Source organism: Mauremys reevesii, linkage group 6 (assembly GCF_016161935.1).
Source record: "Mauremys reevesii isolate NIE-2019 linkage group 6, ASM1616193v1, whole genome shotgun sequence".
NCBI classification, from domain to species: domain Eukaryota; kingdom Metazoa; phylum Chordata; order Testudines; family Geoemydidae; genus Mauremys; species Mauremys reevesii.
In genome coordinates this window covers 17,533,383-17,558,043 of record NC_052628.1, presented here as the reverse complement: position 1 = coordinate 17,558,043, position 24,661 = coordinate 17,533,383, and the positions used below count along the sequence as shown (strand labels likewise).

At 37.4% G+C, this 24,661-nt stretch overlaps 1 protein-coding gene across 4 annotated transcripts in view; it reads right to left on the bottom strand.

The window, feature by feature from the left end:
- The window catches only part of DCC (DCC netrin 1 receptor), a 555,466-nt gene that overhangs the window by 90,925 nt on the left and 439,880 nt on the right, over window positions 1-24,661 (bottom strand). For 3 of the 4 annotated variants that reach the window (XM_039544135.1, XM_039544134.1, XM_039544133.1), the window contains 4 exons: window positions 19,691-19,786; window positions 15,618-15,796; window positions 9,837-9,975; window positions 3,760-3,867 (listed from right to left, as the gene is read on the bottom strand). In XM_039544135.1, coding sequence (XP_039400069.1) covers window positions 3,760-3,867; window positions 9,837-9,975; window positions 15,618-15,796; window positions 19,691-19,786 — 522 coding nt within the window. Of the gene's footprint in view, window positions 1-3,759; window positions 3,868-9,836; window positions 9,976-15,617; window positions 15,797-17,423; window positions 17,453-19,690; window positions 19,787-24,661 lie in introns of those variants that run through there. The other variant, XM_039544136.1, reaches the window with a different exon arrangement.

The following is a 24,661-nucleotide window of genomic DNA, read 5'->3' as shown; positions in this document are numbered from 1 at the left end:
CTACTACAGGAAAGGGAGTGAGAGTGATTGCTGGACCCAGACTAGGAAGGAGTTTAGTCTGTGAAAGAAGCTTATTGGAATATTCTGAGGGTGAGATTTACCTGCATTTAGTTTCCTACTGTATTAGGCTTAGACTTGCATGGTTTTTGTTTTATTTTGCTTGGTAATTTAATTTATTCTGTCTGTTATTACTTGGAACCACTTAAGACCTACTTTTTATATTTAATAAAATCACTTTTTGCTGATTAATTAACCCAGAGCAAGTAATTAGTTCCTGGGGGAGCAAACAGCTGTGCATATCTATCAGTGTTATAGAAGGTGGACAATTTATAAGTTTACCCTGCATAAGGTTTATACAGAGTAAAACAGATTTGTTTGGGGTTTGGATCCCATCTGGATGGTAGAGACAGGAGCACTTCTTGAGCTGTTTTCAATTAAGTCTGCAGCTTTTGGGGGATGTGGTTCAAACCTGGGTCTGTGTTTGCAGCAGGCTAGTGTGTTTGGCTCAACAAGAGAGGGTACTGAAGTTCCAAGCTGCCATGGAAAACGGGCTCAGAGGTAGTCTCAGCACATCGGGTGGCAGTTCAAAAGGGGGTTTCTGTGACCTAACCTGTCACAGAGTCATTTTGGATATTTTTCTGAAACCACCTGCTTAATGTGCAATGGCAGTCAAAAAGGCTAACAGAATGTTAGGAGCCATTAGGAAAGGGATAGATAATAAGACAGAAAATATCATAATGCCACTACATAAATCAATGCTACACTCACATCTTGAATACTGCGTGCAGTTCTGTTTGCCCCATCTCAAAAAAAGATATATTAGAATTGGAAAAAGTTCAGAGAAGGGCAACAAATACAAGTAGGAACGGTGGCGTTTTTATAGTGGAGGTGCTGAAAGCCACTGAACAAAACTGCAAACCCCCATATATGATGGAAACCGCTTCATTCCAGGGGTTGCTGGAGACAGATTAAAAAGACCGGGGCTATTCATCTTGGAAAAGAGGCAACTAAGGTAGGAATTGATACAGGTCTATAAAATTATGGATGGTGTGGAGAAAAGTGAATAAGGAAGTGTTATTTACCCTTTCACATAACACAAGAAACAGGGATCACCCCATTAAATGAATAGGCAGCAAATTTAAAACAAACATAAGGAAGTACTTTTTCACACAAGACATTGTCAACCTGTTGAACTCATTGTGGGGTATCTGTGAAGGCCAAAAGTATTACTGGATTAAAAAAAAGAATCAGAAAAGTTTATGGAGGATAGGTTCATCAATGACTGTTAGCCAAGATGGTCAGGGATGTAACCCCATGCTCTGGGTGTCCCTAAAGTGGACAACGGAAGCTGAGAGTGGACAACAGGGAGATGGATCAATTGATAATTTCCCTATTCTGTTCATTCCCTCTGAAGAATCTTGCACTGGCCATTGTCAGAAGACAGGATACTGGGCTAGATGGACCATTGGTCTGACCCAGTATGGTTATTCTTATGTTCTTATGTAATTTATAAAATTCCACCATATAAAACAACAGTAATTGTAAAACAAACACACAAAAAATAGAAATTAAGTATTTATATATAAAATCAAAGTGACTAAAACCACAAGAATTGTACTATGAGCAAATTAAGTCCCTGATCCAACAACCAGACCTATGACTGGACCTTCATGCTTTTGTGGACCCCCACAAACTTACATGAGACTCCACATGGGTAAAGATGGGTTTGGTTAGGATTGCAGGATTAAGCCTTATGGTATTATTTTAAAACATAAGATGAAAGCCCACGGAAATAGAAATTATAGTAGCCCTTAGAATAACAGAACTAACGTGAAATAATAATTGCCTATAGAAATAATTTCCTTGGCTACTCTAATTCTTGGGCAACTTCTTGTGTCTAAATCTTCAGCTGGTGCAAATCAACATAAGTATCATCATCAATATCCCTCTATTCACTTTAAAATAAAATAATCTTTGCAAGCCCCTGTTTCCAAATGAATTGGTGTATTAATGCATTGAAAAATAATGTCAGAATGAAAGGCCATGATTGTACTTTTAAGATTTTTGGCATTGTATGATAGGGTTATGTTTACAGGATTGTATGCAGTTATTTGGAGGTTGTTCTAACTATGAAAGTTCTTTGTAGTCATGTATCAGTCAGCCCATTTAGGTTAGTCTTTGTGATGATGATATGAGTGTCATGTGTCAGATATTACCTCAACTATGTAACATATTACAAATCATTCAATGGGATTAGTCACATTAATAAAGTTACACACTTGCTTAAGTATTTGCAGATATGGAGTTTTGGTCGTTTTGCCTTTGCTTGACATTTCTAAATAATATTTGGCCACTCCTGGCTGCATTAAAGATTTTCTGTAAGTCTCATTTTTCAAACAATTCCACAATGAAGAATAGTTGTCCATGGATACTTTCAAGCAAAGTCAGCTCTCACTTACAACACTGTAAATAAGAAACTCCATTAAAGTTACTGCCTTTGATTCTTCTCTCACTTACACTTATGGAAATCAGGAGTAATTCTATTTAAGTCAATGCAGTTATTCAGCAGAACATTGGGTTAATATCAGTAAAAACATTTTCTATGAAAATGCTTATCTTTAACATGCCTTTCTTTTGGATGTGGTCATTGAGTGTAAAGTACTGAATATAATGTACAGGGAAATAATGAATGGAGCGTTTCCAATCTGAGGTGTATTATCCCTGAGAAACTTCCTGACAGATCCAAATATACCTTATTTTACTGGTAATACTGGACCAGATTCTCCACTGGTGTAAACCACCCTAGTTCTACCAAAGCCAATGGAAATATGTTGATTTACACAGGTTGAGAATCTGATACAATAGGCTTTGAATTACTCACACAGAATTTATATTTAGAAGTATTCTTGTGCCAACATTTATAGTTCAGGATGCTTGAGCGATATGTGTCAGGAATTATTAGTAGTATGGTGACATACTACAGACTATCTCTGACATACAGAAAATATGCTGCATGACTTCCAAGTGTCTAACCCAATAGTTTGTGTTAATTAAACCATTATGTGCACATTTTTAAGTTGAATGCTATTTGTCATAATAATTATATGTCTCTTAGATGTCTATTAAAATCCTAAAGTGATCATTTAGATGCAAAATCTCTGATAGAGCCTATTATATTTTTCATACTAAATTAACACTATGGGCTTGTAATGGATGTCTTAATTATGCATTGATGTTATCTGCAATATTTTGAACAATAAAATTTGTCTTTGTGAAGCATCCATTAAGTTCAGTCCTTGTCAGTCAATATTAGAGTTTTTCTGATCATCAGTGCTTTAAATTGTTATTATAAAGTTAAACATCTACAACAAATCCTACCATTTATGTGTTGTACTAAGCAACCTATCATTATATACCTTATGTATTACATTATTGCCAAACAAGCTACTTCTTATTAGTCATTTCTAATTGCCACCGGAAGACCTTTGCTCGGAATTACTACATTTAGAAAGTATATTAATGCCTTCAGCAATTAAAACTAAAGGATTTATATCCTCTCAATTCTCCATCTCACTGTAACTCTGGCACTGAATTAACAACTAACACAACTCAGCACTTCTATGCGAAAAGAAGAAAGTTCAGATGAAATATTATAGTGGAAACAAACAAAGATGTAAGAAGAATAACTGAGGAATGAAACCAGAAAGTGAAGAGAGCTGTAAAATAAAAAGATAGACATGGGATAATAAAAGCATTTACCAGTAATTTTTCCATTGGCTTCTAATGGAGGCTGCCAGCTGACAATGACAGCTCGAGGCTTCCCTTCCCGAGTAATGACTGTCAAATCCTTGGGTGCAGAAGTTGGTGCTTAAAAGAATGGAAATAATAGAACACAAACAATCAGATTCTCAGCTATATACTTGTTTTCCTTAAAATGCTGTATCAGTATAAAGTACTCATTCTGCATTTACCTCTTTTCTTAGATCCGCTGATGCATTACAGATACATTCTCAGGTAATATATGTTGAGAACTAAAACCTAGATTTTTAAGGGAAACTATTGTATGACCCCATTGGTTATGGGTACTTCTGGAAATGTGGATCCTTATTATCCCATTCCATTCCACTTTGGTGCTCATCTGTCATGCATCACTGTGGTATTAAGTACCTATTTTACATGTTAGGGGTCTCAAGGCATCACCATATTTAATATTAATACCACTGCTACTACCATATTACACAGATGTTTTAGGTGCCTGTCACCATGTATGAAATGAAATGAAAATACACCTAACATGAGACATGGATATAGTAGCAAAGTCCTGGGAGTATTGTGTCCTAAATAGAGTAATATATCCCTTTAAATATAGCAGGCTGGGTCTGTGAGTGTATTGTGCCTTCTTTATGCTACATTTCCATTGCACGTTTGCCACAAAATCTTGCAGAGTGGCTTTGGGATGATCATTTTAGGCTTAAGGATGATCATGGGATCTTCTGGTGGTGTACAGACTATCAGCAGCGTGGAGAAAGAGGGGAGTGGTTATTGTTAAAGAACATTATCAGGACTGTACTGAGCTATACTGTTCCTGAGCTAGCTGTTCAGTGTTTGGGGTATAATATAGTAGGTGTTAATTTAGGGCTTGTCTTCACTACCAGGGTAAATTGACCTAAATTACGCTAATCCAGCTACATGAATAATGTGGCTGGAGTTGACGTAGCTTAGGTCAACTTACCCCAGTGTTTTCACTGAGCTGAGTCAATGGGAGATGCTCTCTGGTTGACTTTCCTTACTCCTCTTCAAGAGTTGGAGTACCGGGGTCAACTAGATAGTGCTGTGCCGTTGATTTAGCGGGTCTTCACTAGACTTGCTAAATCAACCCCTGCTGCACCGATTGCAGCAGCATTGATCTCTTCGTGGTGAAGAGAAGCCCTTAGAGAATGTCTATACTGCAATCTAAGGTGTGATTGCAGCACAGGTAGCTATAACCATGCTAGCTTTACCCATGCAAGCATAACTAAAAATAGCTGTGTAGATGCAGTGACAGGGGCTTTAATGTGGGCTAGCAATGCAAGTAAGTATCCAGGATCCCTGGTGTGCTTGTACAGCCATGCTGAAGACTATGCCTCTTTTCTAGATTCATTCATAGATTCATGGATTCTAAGGCCAGAAGGGACCATTGTGATCATGTAGTCTGACTTCCTGTTTAACACAGGCAACAGAACTTCCCCAAATTAACTTCTAAACCATATCATTTGGAAAAAATAAACTATTTTGATTTAAAAACTGTCAGTGATGGAGAATCTACCACCAGTATTTGGTAAATTGTTCCAACAGTTAATTACCCTCACGTTAAAAATTATGCCTTATTTCCAGTCTGAATTTGTCTAGTTTCAACTTCCAGCCACTGAACTGGGTAATACCTTTCTCTGCTAGATTGAAGAGCCCATTATAAAATAGTGGGTTCCCCATGTAGACCTTTACAGATTGTAATCACATCACCACTTGACTGCCTCTTTATTGAGTTAAACAGATTGAGCTCTTTGAGTTTCTCTCTCTAAGGCAAATTTTCTAATCCTTTGATCATTCTGGTGGCTCTTACTTGAACTCTCTTCAATTTACCAACATTCCTCTTGTGTTGTGGGCACAGTATTCCAGCAGCAGAAAAACCAGTGCCAAATATAGAGGTAAAAATACCTGTCTACTCTTTCTCAAGATTCCCCTATATATGGATCCAAGGATCAGACTAGCTCTTTTGGCAACACCGTCACACTGGGACCTCATGTACAGGTGATTATCCACCACAACCATAAAATGTTTTTCAAGGTCACTGTGTCCCCCATCCTGTAAATATTGCCTATATTCTCCGTTCCTAGATGTATATATTTACCTTTAGACTATTAAAATACATATTGTTTCCGTGCACCCAGTTTACCAAGTGATCCAGATCACTCAGACCCATCCTCTTCCTTGTTTACCATTTGCCCAATTTTTGTGTCATCTGCAAACTTGGTCAGTGATGATTTTATGTTTCCTTATGTTAAACAGTATTAAGTCCAAGAACTGCCACCTGAGGGACCTCACTGGAAATAGACCAACTTAATGATGATTCCCCATCCACAGTTACATTTTCAGACCTACCGTGCTATTTTCAGCTGTGCTATTGCAGGTAAATCTAATACGTGTATGTCTACACATGCTCCAGTCATACCTTGGCTTGCAGTACAGACATACCCTTAGAGCAGTCACACAGCTCATTGTGAAAGGCATGTGCAGAATAGAAAAAGAACAGGGCAATGCAGTATGAGCTCCACAGCTCTAGTCACCATCTCCTACCTGACTTCCACTATGTGAAGTTTTTGAATATTTGAAAATCTGCCTCAAAGTCATTATTTTTTAAAATATTGTTTCTGAAAATTTGGTAGGGTTGATGTTACATTAGAAAAGAATCTATATTAAACAAAGAGGTTCTAACTGAACGTCTGACCCAAAATGAAAAATATATAATGGTGCTAAACACTAAAACAAATGAACAACCACACATTTAACAAAGAATGGATTATTAGAATACCGAATACAGGATTCAACAGAATACTGATCAACTAATCTTATAATAAATGTGTCAAATGACGATATTAAAAAAAAAAGGTCTGAAACAATCAAGAAAGATGTAAAAAGGAAGCCCACATTATAATTAATATTGATACATTGATAAATAGGTGAGACGATCATTCACTGATGTTTTCGTTGAGGCCTAATGGCTATTGGATGTTTACTTTAACTATTCTATTGAGTTTCCTTATAGAGGAGCCTGGTCATGTTAAGATTTTTCATCACTCTATTTAGTAGGGCCAAAATATTCAAACAAGGATTTCCAAAATTAGGCACACAATGCACAGTCTTAGTTCTTCAATCTCTTAACCTAGATATATTTACAGTATGACATGCCTGCGCACTTAACTAGGAAAATTAGTGTAATAATAATAACATATAGTGGGTTGTGCTTCATAACAAACATTCAACCAATAACCTGTTTATGACATTGGCTCATCAATTTCTGTTGAAGAACTGAAGTTTGGGGTCTGGGATTCAACAGATTGTGAACATAAGGAATTGTGAGTAAAATTAAAAGACCAAATCTTGCTCTCAGCTTTCATTAACTCCCACATGCAGAATGGGTACAAAATAGGCAATAAAGATCAGAAATACAGGATCCCTTTAGTTAATGCAGCTGCATCTCCGGTTTAATTAATTGTATGTCAACCATACAGGAAAATCTAAAGATACATATATTTCCACTGAGTTTCCCCCTGAGAAATAACTGATGTGTTCAGCAGTTGCCATTAAAAGGTCAATATTTACCAGCAGACATCTCCACATTTTACATCTGTTGGTAAATGTTGATTTTTAGTTATTACTATTGTACTTTTGTTGTTTTTGTCATGCACAGAAAATAATCACACATATTACACAGCCATCCAAGTTTATATATTAGAATCAATAGTCAGTTAAAAAGGAAAATATCATACTCTTTTACTCATACACTTTTTGTTGAGCATGGGAAATACAATAAGGTAACTGAACAGCACAGTATATCTGCAGTCTTATGAGCCACTCAGTTTGTGGAAGATCTACCAGCTCTGCAGAAGGCCTACCTACTCAGAAGAAAGACTGGCCTATGCTGGAGGGCAAAACACAAAATGAAACAAAAACTGTGAACAAGTGAGGTCAAGTTTTGTAAGTGCATTTAAGAAACTCCCTGCCTGCTCTTCTCCCTGTTTAGATTATGTGGCGAGGCAACTCATTGGCTTGACTCAAAAGCAATTCTTCTGAAGAGCCTCAAGGAGGAAGATGAATAATTTATTCTAAACACATATAGAATTTAATAGAAAATACTAATCATTCTGTAGAGCAGTGATACTCAGACCTCAGTGGTTCAGGAGCCAAATTAGTGATCAACATTACCCAAAAGAGCCACAATAGTGTGAATTCATTGTTTCATTTATATATTTTATACATATGATTCTCACAGAAAATAAGTGAATAACTGAGTGCAATTTGATAACTTAATTGGTTAATAACATAGTAAAAGCATCCTGACTGGTTAATAACTTAAATTGGTTAATAATTAAATCACACAGTGTTTTAATATCATGTACTGCAAAGAACCTCAGGAGACACTTTAAAGAGCCACTTGTGTTTCACAAGCCTCAGTGTGAGTTTCACTGCTGTAGAGCATTGCTTTTATCCATTCAATAGAATTCTATACTTTGGGATACACTTCACCATTAATGTCATTAATATGACAGTTAAAAAACAAAACCCAGAGAAAAGGTATCATTCTCTATTTTTTTAAGGGAGAACAAAGTGGAAGGTAAATAGCGAGGCTGGGACCTGACAAGCTCCTTAGCTTCCTTTTCCTTGCAGATAGAAATAAAGGTCCCAGCCAGAGACCTCCTAACTCTACAGCCCTATTAATAGACGTTCATTCAGCTTCCTGGAGTTGTTATCTTACAATAAATATTACATGACTGCTACCCAAGCAATACTTTTCCTCAGAGTCTGAAGTAGCCAACATAGTTGTATTCCTGAGAGACCCCACTAAGCATCTGAGGCCAGCAGCTACATAAAATCCTTATGCCTAATATCTATTCAATGATATAATAATAATTCTAATAACGGGAAGAATAATGGTGACTAGTAGGGGCCTGAATACAGAAGGAGGTATGAAAATAATGGGAGTGTCATCTAGGGCTTAAATTCTCATTCTCATTCTAGGCTCAGGACTGTAGGCTTTTGTCCTTCAGGGGATAAGCGGGGCACTGTGGCTTCAGTACCCACGGTGCATGCTGGGGATTAAGCCTCCAGCTCCGGTGCTTCCCATGGGGCTGAAGCCCTAAGCTTTGGGGCTTCCACATGTTTGAAAATATTTAATAGAGCTCCACTATGGTGGGTTCTGGCTGAATTTAAACCCTGGTGTCATCCAAGGAGCCTCATTCATCCAAGCAGTGAGCCTCTTACATGATACGAGACGTTCTACAGGTAGAGAGGTTGTATCTGTAAATAACATGTAATTTGAAGAGCCTGCTCAACTTCATTGTACATTTTTTGTTTAATTTTGTAGCTGTACCAGCTGCTGTAACTCCAGTTCAGGATCTTTAATCCATCTATGTAATGTCCACTTACAAACACCTCCAGAGCCCACAGAAGTGCACATATACAATATAGTGAATAGAACCGTGGGCCTTTGGCTTCAAAAGCATCTTCACCTCTTCAGCCAAAAAGAACCTCTATTAGCTGGCATCAGTACTTGATCCATTCCCAGAGGCACTAGAGGGCTAGGACAGAATCACACACACTTGAGCCAGTACAAGTAGCCTTTAATAAATTAATAAATGAGAGAGACTAACAAAGCTGCCATCCTAGTCATAGAAGACTATTTCCATCATTGTTCTTATCTGATTTCAGTTTTCTTTGAAAACTGAATACCAACTAGGTCACATCATTAGTGAAAAGGATTTTTGAAGCTCACTATATTTATGATCCATTTACTAAATTCCAACCTCTTGGCTTTGAGTAACTTTAAAGGAGAATTAAATGTCTGCTGTTTTGTTGCCCGTAGAAAAAAGTGAAGAAAAGAAATTTAGCTTTTAATATACACTGATGATTTGTTTCGCTGGCATGAAAGTTGACAATGCTACCAACTATATCAGCAGTAGTTCAGGAATTTCAATATATTTAGTCAGTTCCAGATTTTGAAAATTCCTAAATATTTTTTACTAATATGGGCATCTTGAAACAAAATCACTTTTTGAAGCTATCAAAATATCTAGACATACCTGCTTCATATGTTGTGGCATGTGCAGTCATGCTCCACGTGCTTGACCTTCGACCTTTTGTTACCATGACAGAGAATTCATACATAGTGTTTGGCTTAAGGCCTATTACACTATGGCTCAAAGCTGTTGTATCTGATGACTACAAAAGGGGGGAAAAGAGGAAAACAAATATACGTTTAAGCAATTAAGACTTGAAAAATGCAATCCTAGAAAACTAATTTCCACACACTTTCTCCATATAACAGAGAAAATGGAAGAGCATAATACAGTAACACTAAATTCCTTTTGTAAGCATACTTTTCTGAGGACAGAAATAGCCTTGACACTGTAGCATGTATTTGAGTGGAACTATTATTAGTACTATAAATAAGATACTAAACTTGCTTTCTATAATTTAGACAGTTAACTAAGGTAGGGAGATGCTCCTCCTCACAACCTGTTTTTCTCACTAGAATGGTTCTAACTAAGGCACTCTGGTCTTTCTAAGTTTCTTAGATGAATATGCATTTAATTTCTTATAAAACTAGAACTGTTCAGTCTTATATTTTTGTTTGTTTAAATATGCATTTTCTTTGTGTTTTATATTTTAAATATGTATTATTTATCTGGTTCACTACAGTATGTTAAGCACAGGTATATAAACTAAAATTGATGTGTATATTACATTTTTACAATGTAAATTTACCTGATCTCAGCCTGTTCTAAGAAATGATTTAAGAGAGACAGCACATTTTTATCACATGAGTAGAGACAGAAGAAAATTGCAGAATAAAATGGGTGAAAATTGAATGAAACCCAATCTGTGTTTTCAGAGCATTATAAGCCCCATCATATTGGGCCCAATTTCTGAAGAGTTAGGCACTTCCAGTGAGGTGCTGAGCATCTTCCGTACCTACTCACAGCAATGAGACTTGAGGGCATGCCACATCCAGTATAACATGCAATCTCAGCTCATTTAACTGAGCTGTAAATCTTTAACTTGTGCGATATAGCTGATGGCCTAAAATCTACCAAATGATGCCTGAACCACTGGAGTGGGTGAGTGAAATTTATGCTCAATTATGCAAAACTTCTGAATTTCATCATCAGAATGGATCCTTTTTCAATGTTTGGTAGTATGTGTTTCGAACTATGCAGCTCTCCAGTATTCACCAATAATGTCACCCTCGTGTTGACATTAATCATCAGCCCTAAAGATGCAAGTTAAATCTTTTAAAATGTTACAATTAGCTTACAAAACAGTGCAGAATATTACTTTGCTTTGCTACTCCACAAGCATTCACACTGAGGCTTTGCACAGCAGTTAAACAAAGAAGCTTCTGCATTCAGAGCCAAATTCCGTCATCTTTATACTCACTGGGAGAAATCCTAGCCCTATACAAGATAATGAGAGATTTGCAGTTGACTTCTTTGAGACTAGGATTTCACCCATTGAGTAGTCTCCCACTCTGTGAGTAATCCTAGTGAAATCAAGATGTCAACTCGTGGAGTAAAAGTGGCAAAATTTGACCATTAGCATGAGGTTTTAAACTATGGGACAGATTTCACTTCGGTGGGAAGTACTGTTCACCATAAGTAGGCCACTGACTGAAGTGGGACTATTTGTGGAATAAGGTACTATACAGCATGACTGAAGGAAGCTAAATCTTATAGACAGCACTGTAGAAATCAGAGTTATATTGGTAGGATGGCCCTTGCAATGATCGTTGATGGAAGATGACCAAAGGGGAGGCCAAAGACTCAGTATTTGGACTAGATATAAGCTGACCTTATGGAGACCAATTTGCATGACAGCCAGGCATACTATCAAGAGTTCTGGAAAAAGGCTATAAAAGCTGCCAACCCCAAATAGGAAAGAAGAAGAGGAAGAGGAAGAAGAGCACTACAGAAATTAAACTTTCTTTTTTTCAAACTTGCTCAGACATTTCACATGCTCAGGATGAAAGGACAGGAACAAAACAAAGGTCAGGTCTCCACTACAGAACTACACTTGCACAGCTGCGCTCCAGTGGTGCATCTGGTGAAGACATGCTTTGCTGATGGGAGAGTGCTCTCCCACTGGCATAATTACTCCACCTTGGCGAGAAGTGGAAGCTATGTCAGCAGTAGAGCATCTCCCGCTGACATGGCGCCAGTGTGGACAGTACAAAACTTGTGTCACTCGGGGTGGGGAAGGGAGAGTCTTTTTCACATCCCCGAGTAACATAAGTTATATTGACTTAGGCTGTAATGTAGACCTGCCCAAAATGTTGGGAAAACAGGCTGGGGTTGAACATATTCTGGACAAAATAGGCTTTGAGTGAACATACATTCATTGTGACTTTTTTATTAAAAGTAAAGTTACGAGATTGCTGCTTCTGGCTGACCTGGGAATAACAAAGGAATAGACTAGTGTGACAGATATTGCAACTGTATGCAGCATCTTTGGGGAAAACATTGTATTAACACTGTATACCGGGGGTAGGCAACCTATGGCACGCGTGCCGAAGGCAGCACGCGAGCTGATTTTCAGTGGCACTCACGCTGCCCAGGTCCTGGCCACCAGTCTGGGGGGGCTCTGCATTTTCATTTAATTTTAAATGAAGCTTCTTAAACATTTTTAAAACCTTATTTACTTTACATACAACAATAGTTTAATTATATATTATAGACCTTATGGAAAGAGATCTTCTAAAAATGTTAAAATGTATTACTGGCACGTGAAACCTTAACTTAGAGTGAATAAATGAAGACTTGGCACACCACTTCTGAAAGGTTGCCGACCCCTGCTGTATACATACAATCCCTGTGGGCCAGGGATTGTATGTCTAACCGTGTTCTGCTCCACAGGGGAGTGTTACCAGAGCTGCTTCAAGAACTAAAATAGTGGGGGGGTTGGGAGGAGGCGGAACTATTAAGGTGAATCACTCACAATGTAAACTCCTCCAGAGAGGTACCACTCCCTGGGGAGATTCAGTCTGGATTTTCCAGAGACAAAGAGACAAATACATGGCTTTTTGCATTAAAAAAGCTGTGTTTAAATTGACTCAGGGCCTTCGTTCTGATCCAGCTAATGGACAGGACTTTCTGTCCAAGGGCCCCAACCCTTGCAGATTGGAAAGACTTTGGCCCTGCTAGGGCCTCAGAAGATTGATGGGAGACTTTTGGTAAGCTTTTTGCATGCGGATAGGAACTTATTGTTTTTTGTATGTTTTCTCTTAATGCTTTTATTGTAAGAATAAATGTGCTTGCCTACAGAGAGCTGTGTGGTAACTGTAACTGTTAGCAATACACTGTTCATAGCCCTCAGAGAAAAAGCAACACACAGGGGCAGCCTTTAGGCAGAGTGGCTTTCGGGGGTATCAGAGTGTAAGGCAGGGAGCTGTACAGCCTTAAAACCTCCAGGCAGAAGGGAATGGGACAAAGGTCCCTGCCCAGAGACAGGTGAACGCTGGAGACCTTAGGCCTGACTGGTCACTCTAAAGTGGACCATGGAGGAGGGGATACAGATGCAGTTACTTGGAAACTGTGACAACCAGTTCATGACATTTCAGCTACAGATTGGCTAAACTAAAAAAAAATAAAGCAGATTTGGAGACTGTCTTGAGTTCTGGATCAACTCTAATTTCCATACTTCTCCTTCCAGCTGGAATCAACATGAGTCAGCTCTTTTGTAGTCCGGTTCATTCAAAATAACCCTATCTGATCACCCCACCTTAAGTTTTTTCATCAGGCTTGGTTGCCCATATAGTTACTTTATCTCAACCTAAACCTTTGTTTCCAGACTTGACCATTCCTAGGGTTCCTTCCTATATCAATGTGCTGTAATAACTTAGTTTCTTCAATGAGTTCCACTTATCCATTTTAACACTTTCCCAGCAAAAAACAGGGTACTGACAGGGTGGGGTGTCTCAGGCAAACATAGTTAACCTATTAAATTAATTATACATAAGTATGGTCACCTGGCTCTACTGAGATGACACTAACAAAGCTATCTTTATATTTTTTGCTTGGCACCTGCAATTTTCCATTGGGCCGGCACGTGATGAACATTAAGTGACAATGTGGGCAATTTCATAATTGTCTAAAGGTCACAATAAATAATGTTGTGCTCTTTGGATCCTTGCTCTTACTATAGAAACTAAATTAATAAAACTATGGCTCATTCCACTGTATTCCACATTTTACTGGGAATGGGAATAAATCTCACAATGGGTATAATTACATCAAAATACAAAACAACACTATTTCAGAAGCCTTATTTCTTCTACACTGGAGCTTACTACACTGCCAGCAAGTCCCTGGTGTATGCTACATGATCATATGAGAATTTGGTGATCTTAGGGTTTAACACTGTGGCCCAGAACAGTGGTATCTGAGGTTGAGATAGCTATGATAGTAATTGTGATACCACTCATTCCATGATGCACTTGAAAAGATGTTCAAGATGTACTGTTATATAGTTAAGCATGTTTAACTAGTAACTCTTAAGACATTTAAGATCATCAGCATCTACAGCTAAAAGACAACTGGCCTGATTCTCCGCTCACTTACACTAGTGTAAATCAAAAGCATTGGTTACACCAGTGCAAAACTAGTGTAAGCAACAGGAAAATTAGGACCACTGAATGAAATTCTGGCAGATATGTTATGGTCACTACTAGAAAATCATGTTCAATAGTTGGAGTGAGAAAAAAGAAGTTTCCATCATTATTTTGTCTCCTTTCAAAATCCACTGACACAGTGATATAGCTCAGTCTAAGAACAAGAGCCAGATTTTTAAAGGTATTTAGGCGCCGAAAGATGGAGATAATTCTCTAGTGGGATTTTCAAATGCACCTAGGTCCCTAATTCCATAAATATTTCTAAAAATCCATCCCTAAATCCATGTTTCTAATCACAATTTCATTTACTCACTAATGGCCCTGTGATCATAATAGGAACAATCTGTACTAGAGAGTTATGTCTGGGGTGGTGACCAGTCACTTATTGGTGAACATATTTGCAGTGTATATGTGCAACTATTGGGAACAATTGCATGTTGGTCAAGAATATAGCCCCATATGGCAAGAAAAGTTAACCAGTAATTATGACATGGCCCAACAGGAATGGTGAAGTATGTTCACCAGGAGTGATTTGGATATTATAAGATGCAGTATATGAATTGACCATAGTATGTAAATTGATAGAGTTAATTTTTTTCAGTGATTGTCACTTTCTGTGCTGTACAAGTGCCAAGCATTATTAAGTATGAATTATTATTATTATTTTCTCTCCTATCCTATCCCAGATATATATTTTATATTGTTTTGTTGGCATTAGTGTTTGAAAACATCTTTCATTTACAGGCAGTAGGATATTCATGCTATTACAGGGTACTTCCAAATTGAGAAGTTTTCTGTTCTTTTCTGTGCTTTTTGAGTGTTTGTTGTTAATATAATAAAGCAGGGATTTCCAGCGGCGTGGTTGATTTGAAATTGGCAACCCAGTTTCATTCTTGGTCATTATGCTGTCCAATCAATGACTTTCTAACTTATATATGATATCTAAAATTAAAGATCAGAATCTTCAACAATTAGATTTTTAGTGTGGCATTTTCAGACCAATAAATACTCTTAAAAAAACTCCAAACTATATATATTTGTGACCCTATTAGATGCTTGCTATTCAGGACAAATCTCCCATTGACTATACTGGGAGTTTTTCCTGAGTGAAGTACAGAATTGGTAGATTCAGGTTATTATCAAATAAAATACAAACGCAAGACATTGCAGATCAATTCATATCCCTTTATAACTTCACCTTGTATTTTGCACTTGTAGAATAGCTGGTTCTCCAACGGACAGTGTAAAAGCGAACCTCAGTAGTCTTTTGATTCTTTGGGACAGAGTTGTCTGCCCAGCTGACTCTCACTGCATCATGGGTAAGTGCAACAGCCTGGACACCTACTGGTGGGAGCATGGGGGTGGAGATATCTGGGACTGAGGTAGGGAAATCATCAAGCAAAGGATAAAAATCAACTTCTAATGGATCAATGGGATCTGGGTCAGAAACCACCAAATGAGCATTAAAAAAAACGAATAGCAGTTAAAACAAAAACAAAACAAAACAATCACCAGTGGATACACATCACAATGGGTTAAATGATGAGAGGGGAACAGGAGAAGAACAGAAAGAGAGGCATTAATTGAAAAAGATTATATATATATATATATATACATATAATATTTCACTTACATTACTGTAAATAAAGCTAACTAGCAATTAATATTATTTTGCATGGCTTGTTCAAATACTTCCAGGTGTGCTTTCTTTTCTTGGCTCCAAAATGAAGTTGAAATGCATTGTTTCTCCTTAAAATGATTTACTTTGCAGTAATAACATTTAAATACATAAATGATACATTATTAAAAACACGTACAAAATAGTGTCATTTTAAAATACACTCTGATGTGTGTAGGAGTTACCTATGCTTTTCTCTCTCTCTCTCTCTGCAGCTTCGTTTGTTCTTTTAATGCTATTCAAAGGAGCACTTCTACATCTGCTTAAATATTTGTCAGGCAAAAGAGAACATAATTTTAATGCTAAGATGGAGGTCCACATTTGTTGATTTAATAATGCCAACATGATAAATGTGTGCATCCAGGTACGGATATGCGGATTGTTGTTTTAATCTCTGAGCATGTTTCCTCGAGACATAAGCACACTTCTTTTATGCATTTTGTGATCCTGCTGCCTTCAGACAGATCAATAGACAACATAATGGTATGCAATGGTAGGTGAAGTTAGCACAACACACAGAGGCAATCTGTGGTAGGTTTTATTACACAGAAAAGTTTGCTTCCATTTCCAAAAATGCAGTTCCATATCGGAAAGCCATACTTGGCAGTTAGCCAATGCTATCTAGAACATCAAGGGCCTGATTCTCCTCTCACTTCATTATAATTGAATTGACTTCAACAGAATTAACCCTGATTTACAACAGTGCGATAGAAGAATTAGATTGCATGTCTTTTTTTAACCTCTGAGTTTTAGGTAATAACTACTGCCTCTTAATGCAGAAAATGTTGGTCAGAGCAGAGTCATTTATGTTAAAATGTTACCTTTTATATAGATATAGATATAGATATAGATATATGGTAACATTTTAATGTTTGCAATTTAAAAACAAGATTATGATTTTACCAACCAAAAATTTCAGGCTGCAGTAATTATGACACAGTACACACAACCATATTTTTTGAAAAATAACAGACTATGTAATTAATCAAAGCACAAATTAATCTGACATTTTCCAATTGATAATTACTTCAGTTTGTTAGCTCTATATGTATTTCAAACTGCTGACACTCTTTGATCACTTTTTTTTGTGTGGTAATTTTGTAATTAATTATTTAGGACTTCAGGAGGCCACAGACTTTGGAATAAAAAATACAGGAGAAAAGCATGTTTAAAATTTATGATGAGCAACTAGATGAACCTTTTAATGCTGTTGTTGTTCCTGCTTCATTCATCATCAGCTTCTTTAGAATCTTGAACATAGATGCTCGGGGAAATAGAGAAATCTGGGTGTTCACCTACAGATCCAAAATTAATTTGGACATTCTGCATAGTAGGATGGGTTCAAACTTCTTTGCCTATTCACAAAGAATATTGCTACTCTTAAGATTTCAATTCCAAGTTCTAAACTGAAATTTTCAAGGAGATTTGTCTATAAGCTGTGAAATAATGAACACTTTTCATTTTTGTTTCTTTTTTGCTTACATAGTTAATGCTGTAAGGTAATATGCATTCGGTATTTTGGCAAATAAAACACTGCATCTTTCTTCTTTCCCCATAGTGACAAACTGAATTCTGAAGGTCTGTTGTACAGAGGATTACGAAGAAAGACTAGGTCTAGCAAAATAAATGATTAGATTCAATCAATCAAGATAATTCAGTTCTTGAAACATGCTATCACTTAGCTGACAAACAGTGGAATTTCTATAATCCTTTGGTGTCTGAAAATAGGTCCCTGAACACTTCCTCCACTTCTCAAAACAGAGTTATTTGCTGCTGTTCATGTTCGGACATCTGTCATTTAGATATTGCATACCTTTGATAAAAAAGTTTCTGCTTCCTTTAATTCTTATTTTGCTTGTCACATCATTTGAGATTATATGTTATACACACACACAAATTTCTATATCTGTCTCTATATATACAATTCTTATGCACTGAAATAAATACAATAGTTAAATTTTCTTTTTCACTCAGGGCAAGTCAGTTCAACAACCACTCAGGGAGTTCAACTAAAATGTTTCTCACTTTGCTGAACGTAGTTTTTGAAATGCTCTTCCATGAATAACTCAATGGTATTGACTCGCTTCAGAAGCCGCATCCAGAGGGGTAAGAGATTAGATAGGAAGCTCCTTGTTAGAGCTGCTCTTAGAAGTAAAAGAGAAGCTGCAAAGTCGCATATAGTACTTGTATAGAGTCCTTGGGTCAAGTCACCAAAGTAGAACCCAAGCTTGACATACCTTTTTCACATCAGGATAACATTTCATTTCTGAGAGGTCACATATATACATACATAAAAAAAAATTCCCCACAGGCTACACATAGATAATTCTTGATCTAGCATCAACACGGAACAAAAGATAAAACAACAACAACAAACAAACAAAACAACAACCTGGATTTTGAACCAAGTTAATCAAATAAAGATTTCAAGACATATACGTAATCTCACGTGCCTAGCAGGAAGAACTGACCCTTGTAGATACCACACCAGAAGTGATATTAACAATGTTGAAGCCACATGCTCACGGCTATGTATTACATCTGGATATGGTTTCTCACAGTTGCCTTTGCTTTTACATTGAATGTTTCTCCCCATCTTTGGGACTTTCCAAGATTTCTTAGGGGAATACTTCACAAATGCATATGGACAATGGATGGTTTTCCATTTGGAGCCAGAGTGCTGCCATTTGATTTAATTATCCTTAATGGTTCACCCTAGTCAGTCTGTCTGTCAATGGTCCTTTTGCTCTCAGTGACATAAGCTTCCTCCCTTTGAGGAAGTTCTTAACATAGTGGGTGAAACACAAGGAAACACTACCAAATGATGCTGTTACTCCAGAGGAAAATCATTTTTGTTTTTGTATTTATTCTTTTTGTTATCAGCTCTCTGCAATTTCAGCCACTCATCCCAAAAACCCATACATGCACAAAGGTCCGATTGGACCAAAGGATCCCTAAACTTAGTGGCACTCTGTTTTTTGTACCAAGAATACATCTATGAAGAAAAATGTTGCATGGTAAGTGAGTAGCCTGATTAATACTGGGTATTCTGTTTTGTGTGAGTTTATATCGTCATTAATTGTTTGCAATACTTTCCTTCATCTTATCTGAGACCTGGCTACCTGACCCTATCTATGTCTGTGACTGTTCTTGGCTTTAATTAATTACTTTCAACTTAGCAAAAATTATAAGAGATACAGAAAATAATTAAATTCTGTGTTTGATTTGTGACAGCAGCCACAATTTTAACCTGATCTTCAGATATTCAAATTGCTCTGGGATTCATGCTGCTCCCAAGCCAACTCAATCAAACTACTAACGGATGTGCAAGCATTACATTATTTTATATCAGCTAATGAAAATTTACTGCTGTAAAATATATTTCAGGAAAGTGTAATTAATTCATTATCTTACAGCCGTGGAGTTCAACCATTTAAAATGGGGTGGAAAAAATAATCTGATTTATTTTAGCAGAAACTTGGATGTTGAAGAGCTCTTTCTTTATTGGCTTCCCAAAACAGTTTGGCTAATATGTACGTAAGGCTAATGATGACTGATATGGAACAAAATCAGAATCAACATTTCCAACTCACCTGTCAATGATCTAGTGGTGGCGCTTTCATAGAGAGGGACTCCTTCACCCACGTTGTTAAAGGCTTTTAAAGAAATTACATAATGGGAACTTGGTTCTGCAGGCAAAAACAAAAAAGGCAAAACACACATTGTTAAAATCAATTTTCTGAATCAGACTGGATTAGCATTTGCATGAAAAATAAATAAAATATGTTAAGTGAACGCCTGTCCAAACTAAACCAACGGCTAGTAGAGCTGCTTAGAAAGCTGTCACGTTTTTGCTTTCATTCCATTCCGGTTTCTAATTTAGGGCCAACATTATAGTCCTTTCTCAGTCTTTAATCAACATTCCCATTTAAGTCAATGAATGTTTTGCCTGAGTAAGGACTGCAAGTTCAGCCTTTTCTTCTATAAGAAGTAACTACCGGTGCACAACTCTGCATGGAGATTCATTCAGGAGTTCACACTCCCCCTGCATGTTGTATGAGGTCTTGCTTCATGTCACTGTGCAGCATGGATTTAGCGGTACATCAGGAATTGGCTCCACTGGCCCCTGTATGGAAGGAAAGTTGTCAGTACAGATGCTATGGTTGCGATTCCATTTCAATAATTGATGAGGTTCCCAGCTCACCACCCAGGTACTCAGGCCGGATATTTGGGGAAGGATTTGAGGCCAAGATTTTAAGATCACTAACTATATATCTGATTTGTTTTTTGAATGTCAGTGCATTTTAAATGCCTCTCCCCCCTCCACACACACCATTTTGCTGGAGATTTTGTTGTGAACCAAAATTCCAACTCACATACCATTACAATTGCTAGCTTGCTGTTGAGGAGTATATCTCACTCCTTAACTTCTTTGTGACAGAAAATACATTGGTAATAGCTATTTTACTACTGTTGATCTTACTAATATTGAGAATTTATCAAGCCTTGAGATATATGAATAATGCTGGCATCCTGACTTGAAACTCAGCCATTGTATATCACTCTGGTGTGCAGTTAGAGATTTATAATTTACTAACTGTTGTACTAATGAAGACCACTAATCATCCAGGGATATACACCCAAAGCTATCCAGCTATTCTGGCTATGCTGTAAATGTGTGGGATGTGGAGGACAGAAATACGACATACAAGAATTAACTTTTGGCAACATGAATATTCTTGGATACCTTTATGTGTCAAAGATTGTAATAGGAATATTCTAAATATATCCCAGAAAGAAAAGAAAGTCAACAGAGTAGGTCAGTTTCGTAATGCTTTTTGCTACTGTTTTCAGAAGAAAATAAAACACTCCATTCTCCTGCATGTTCCCATGTGATATCTTGAGGGCCACATTTGCTTCAGTAGGGAAGTTGGTTGTTATTGTATTGATGTAAATTTTAACCAAGAATGCTGCATGCTCACATAAGGACCAAACACAGGGAACCACTTTCTTGAGATTCTTTATTTCACAGAAACAAATGCTTTAAGTGAGAAGACATTAATTAATGTTACGTTACAAAGGAATTGCTGTGGAATTACATACTTTATCCACATTAATATTAAATGAGTTAGGAATGATAAATGTTATTATACTAAATACTGAATGAAATAATAATAATAAACAATGTATTGTATAGAGTTGCTAGTACCCCTGAATTTTGTAATTAATATTATGTTGAGCAGAAACTGTGACTATTTGTTTAATATTCAGGTAGATGCCCTGTTCGTTTCCAAAAAGAGCTAAATTTTTAAAACTGGCTAATGAATGACTGGAGCATTATCCATTAATAATGCTCTACACTAAGTGTTCCACAGTTATTACTTCAATTGGTATTCACTGTAATATCATTTGTCATGATGAAATTATTTAATATTCATGGAGACATAATACAGACATTCATGTGATTTCCACGATGCACTAGCTTATTATCTTAGATTTCTAATCTTTAGGGGTACCTGACTTTGTTAATCTTTAGGTTCCATATGAAGATATAGTAATTGTTATAATAAAAAAAAATTGCCTAGTATTCTGCAACTTTTACAGTATGATTCTACAAGTTATTCTCTGAAAAGAAACATGCTATGTGATCTACATGTCTAATCAAAACACATCTTGAACTTCCAATATTGACTACTTGAAATTAACTGCTCACAAATAATCTACTGACCAAAAATTATTCCTAAGAATTATTTGGCAAACAATTTCAAACAAATTCTTTGTAGAAAAATGTGATCTGTTCACAGAAAATCCACAAACAGAGGCTATATTCATCAAACACATTCTTCCTTACAACTCTCTATCGAGCTCTAAATTATTATCCACCATCCCTTCACACACACACACACACACACACACACACACCCCATACTTTCCTGCTTTCAGGTTTATAACTAATTTGGGCGAGGGTCTCATTAGCAAACACGTTTCAAAAGAACTTGGTTTGAAATGTGGGTGTGAGGAAAAGAATTATGGCTTTGAGTAACAAACAAGAAAAGTTCAGGGGTTTCAGTGAACTCTGTTGCTAACTAGGGCAATAAGTAATACGCTAGGTCTCATTTAAATATATATATATATAAAATAAAAAATAACATTCACCTTACTTTAAAACAGGTCTTCATCCTCTCTTTTGAGTTTACGCCCAGATGCATTCATAGAGATCCATCATATCCCTTCTTAGCCTTCATTTTGCTATGCTAAACAAGGCAACCTCGTTTAATCTCCTCTCATAAAATAGGATCTGCATTCCTCTGTTCAACCTAGTAACTCTTCTCTGCAACTATTCCAGTTTGAATTTATTCTTCTTGGTCCCTGGTGACCAGAAATGTCTTCCAAATGAAGTCTTATCAGTGCCTCTTTTGACGTTTTAATTTATCTCTACTGGAAATAACTTGCATGATAAATCCTAGGATGACGAGGTGGGTGAGGTAATTTCTTTTATTGGACCAACTTCTGTTGGTGAAAGAGGCAAGCTTTTAAGCTACTCAGAGCTCTTTAGTTCTGACCTGCAATGAAAATTAATACATAGTACAAGGTCTGACCTAAAGAAGGTAGCTCAAAAGTTCTGTGTAACTCAAAAACTTGTCTCTCTCACCCACAGAAGTTGGTCCAATAAAAGATATTACCTCACTCACCTTGTCTCTCTAATACCCTAGGACCAACACATCTACTAAACATGGCAAACATCCTAGGATCACATTTGATGTTTTTCAAAGTTGCAGCCATGTTAGCCTGTATCAGCAAAAAGAACAGGAGTACTTGTGGCACCTTAGAGACTAACAAATTTATCTGAGCATAAGCTTTCATGGGCTACAGCCCACTTCATCAGATGCATGTAGTGGAAAATACAGTAGGATGATATATATATACACAGAGAACATGAAACAATGGGTGTTACCATACACACTATAAGGAGAGTGATCACTTAAGGTGAGCTATTACCAGGAGGAGAGAAAAAGAATTATTTGTAGTGGTAATGAAAATGGCCCATTTCCAGCAATTGACAAGAAGATGTGAGGAACTGGTGGGGTTGGGGAGGAGCATGGGGAAATAGTTCAAAGTCATTATGAAATTTACACATCAAACCCACAACCTTGAACTCTGCCTCAGGAGCAAAGCAGATTTCAGAGTATTGGTGTAATGTGCTCTTGACAAGATAGCCTGCTTAACAAGTAGGCTGCCACCTCCTGCTCTAGCTCCTTGTACCAAGTTGGTTTAAGATGTAGTCCTGCGTAGCACTTGTTACAATGTTCTACTCTTGGGAAGACAACAGCCTGGAGGATTGTGGTGAGGTCTGAAGAAAAGGTGGGTAATCTCCAGACCAGATGCAGCTAAAACAAAGCCATCTTGGTTGTGGCTTCCATATGACTATCTAACAAGAAATAGGATTCTAACAAGGCATCCAAACTGCAAATATGATGAGTTGAGAGGGGCTGGCCTGGATGATACTTAGGAGCTGCTTGAGGGAAATTTGAAGCTGTGTCCCTGACATCATGTCCTTAGACCCCCTCACTCCTGAAGGTTTGCTATAGTGAGCTCTGCTTCACCACAACCACTTACAACTCCCCTCCCATCTTCCACCTCTTCTATACTGAGAGTTGGGGTGGAGGTGCAAGGCCCAGCTGCACAGGATGGAGTTCCCCTCCAGAAGAAGAAAGCTATAATGGACAGTCACAGCAGAATTAGGCTCCTTTGAATCATTTGAGTGGCACAAAGGGGACATAATCTGAGAATCTGGCTCAATCTGTTGTCCATATCTTCCAGTTACCTATCTCAGCCAGCCAACATCACTTCTGTCTTCTCTGGATTGAACCTTATCTGCACCCTTTGGGTCCCATGAAGTGGAGAGAGAGCTAAGTGTTGTCAGCACACTGAAAACACTTCAACCCAGGCCTCAGCCCTACTAACAACCCCATATATATTGAAGGGGGGCGAGGGGGAGACGGGGGTGATAAGGTGGAATCCTACATGAGTGAGCCTTCAGGGCAGAAAACCAATCACCAAAAATTATTTAAGAGAAATGAAAAAGTCATCAAAAAGCAGTCCAATCTGATCTCATTTGGATCTGTGAATCAACCACATGCAATGACTAATAGTATCAATATATGATGACTAATCTACTGACATCAGCATTACATATTGCCAGAAAGAGATCATTAAGCAATACAAGAAGTGCCAAATGCAGGATGAAAATCAGATTGACAAAAGCCATGGACGTCTGAGGCATTAAGAGATGTTCAGAGCCCAGGTTAGGAACAAAGGTTTCCCAGCACATGCAGCAACTCAGTAAGCTACACCACTGTAATTTGAGCAAAGACGTCTGAGTCACTGCCTACTTCAAGATTTTGCTCTGTGAGACAACTCTGTGTGTATCCGAAGAATGCTCTCTGTAAAATAAGGATGAATTTCTTCATAATGATGTGAGGCACTCAGATCTGGCCCTGGAGAAAACTGCTAAGATATATTTCAGAGTAGCAGCCGTGTTAGTCTGTATCCGCAAAAAGAAC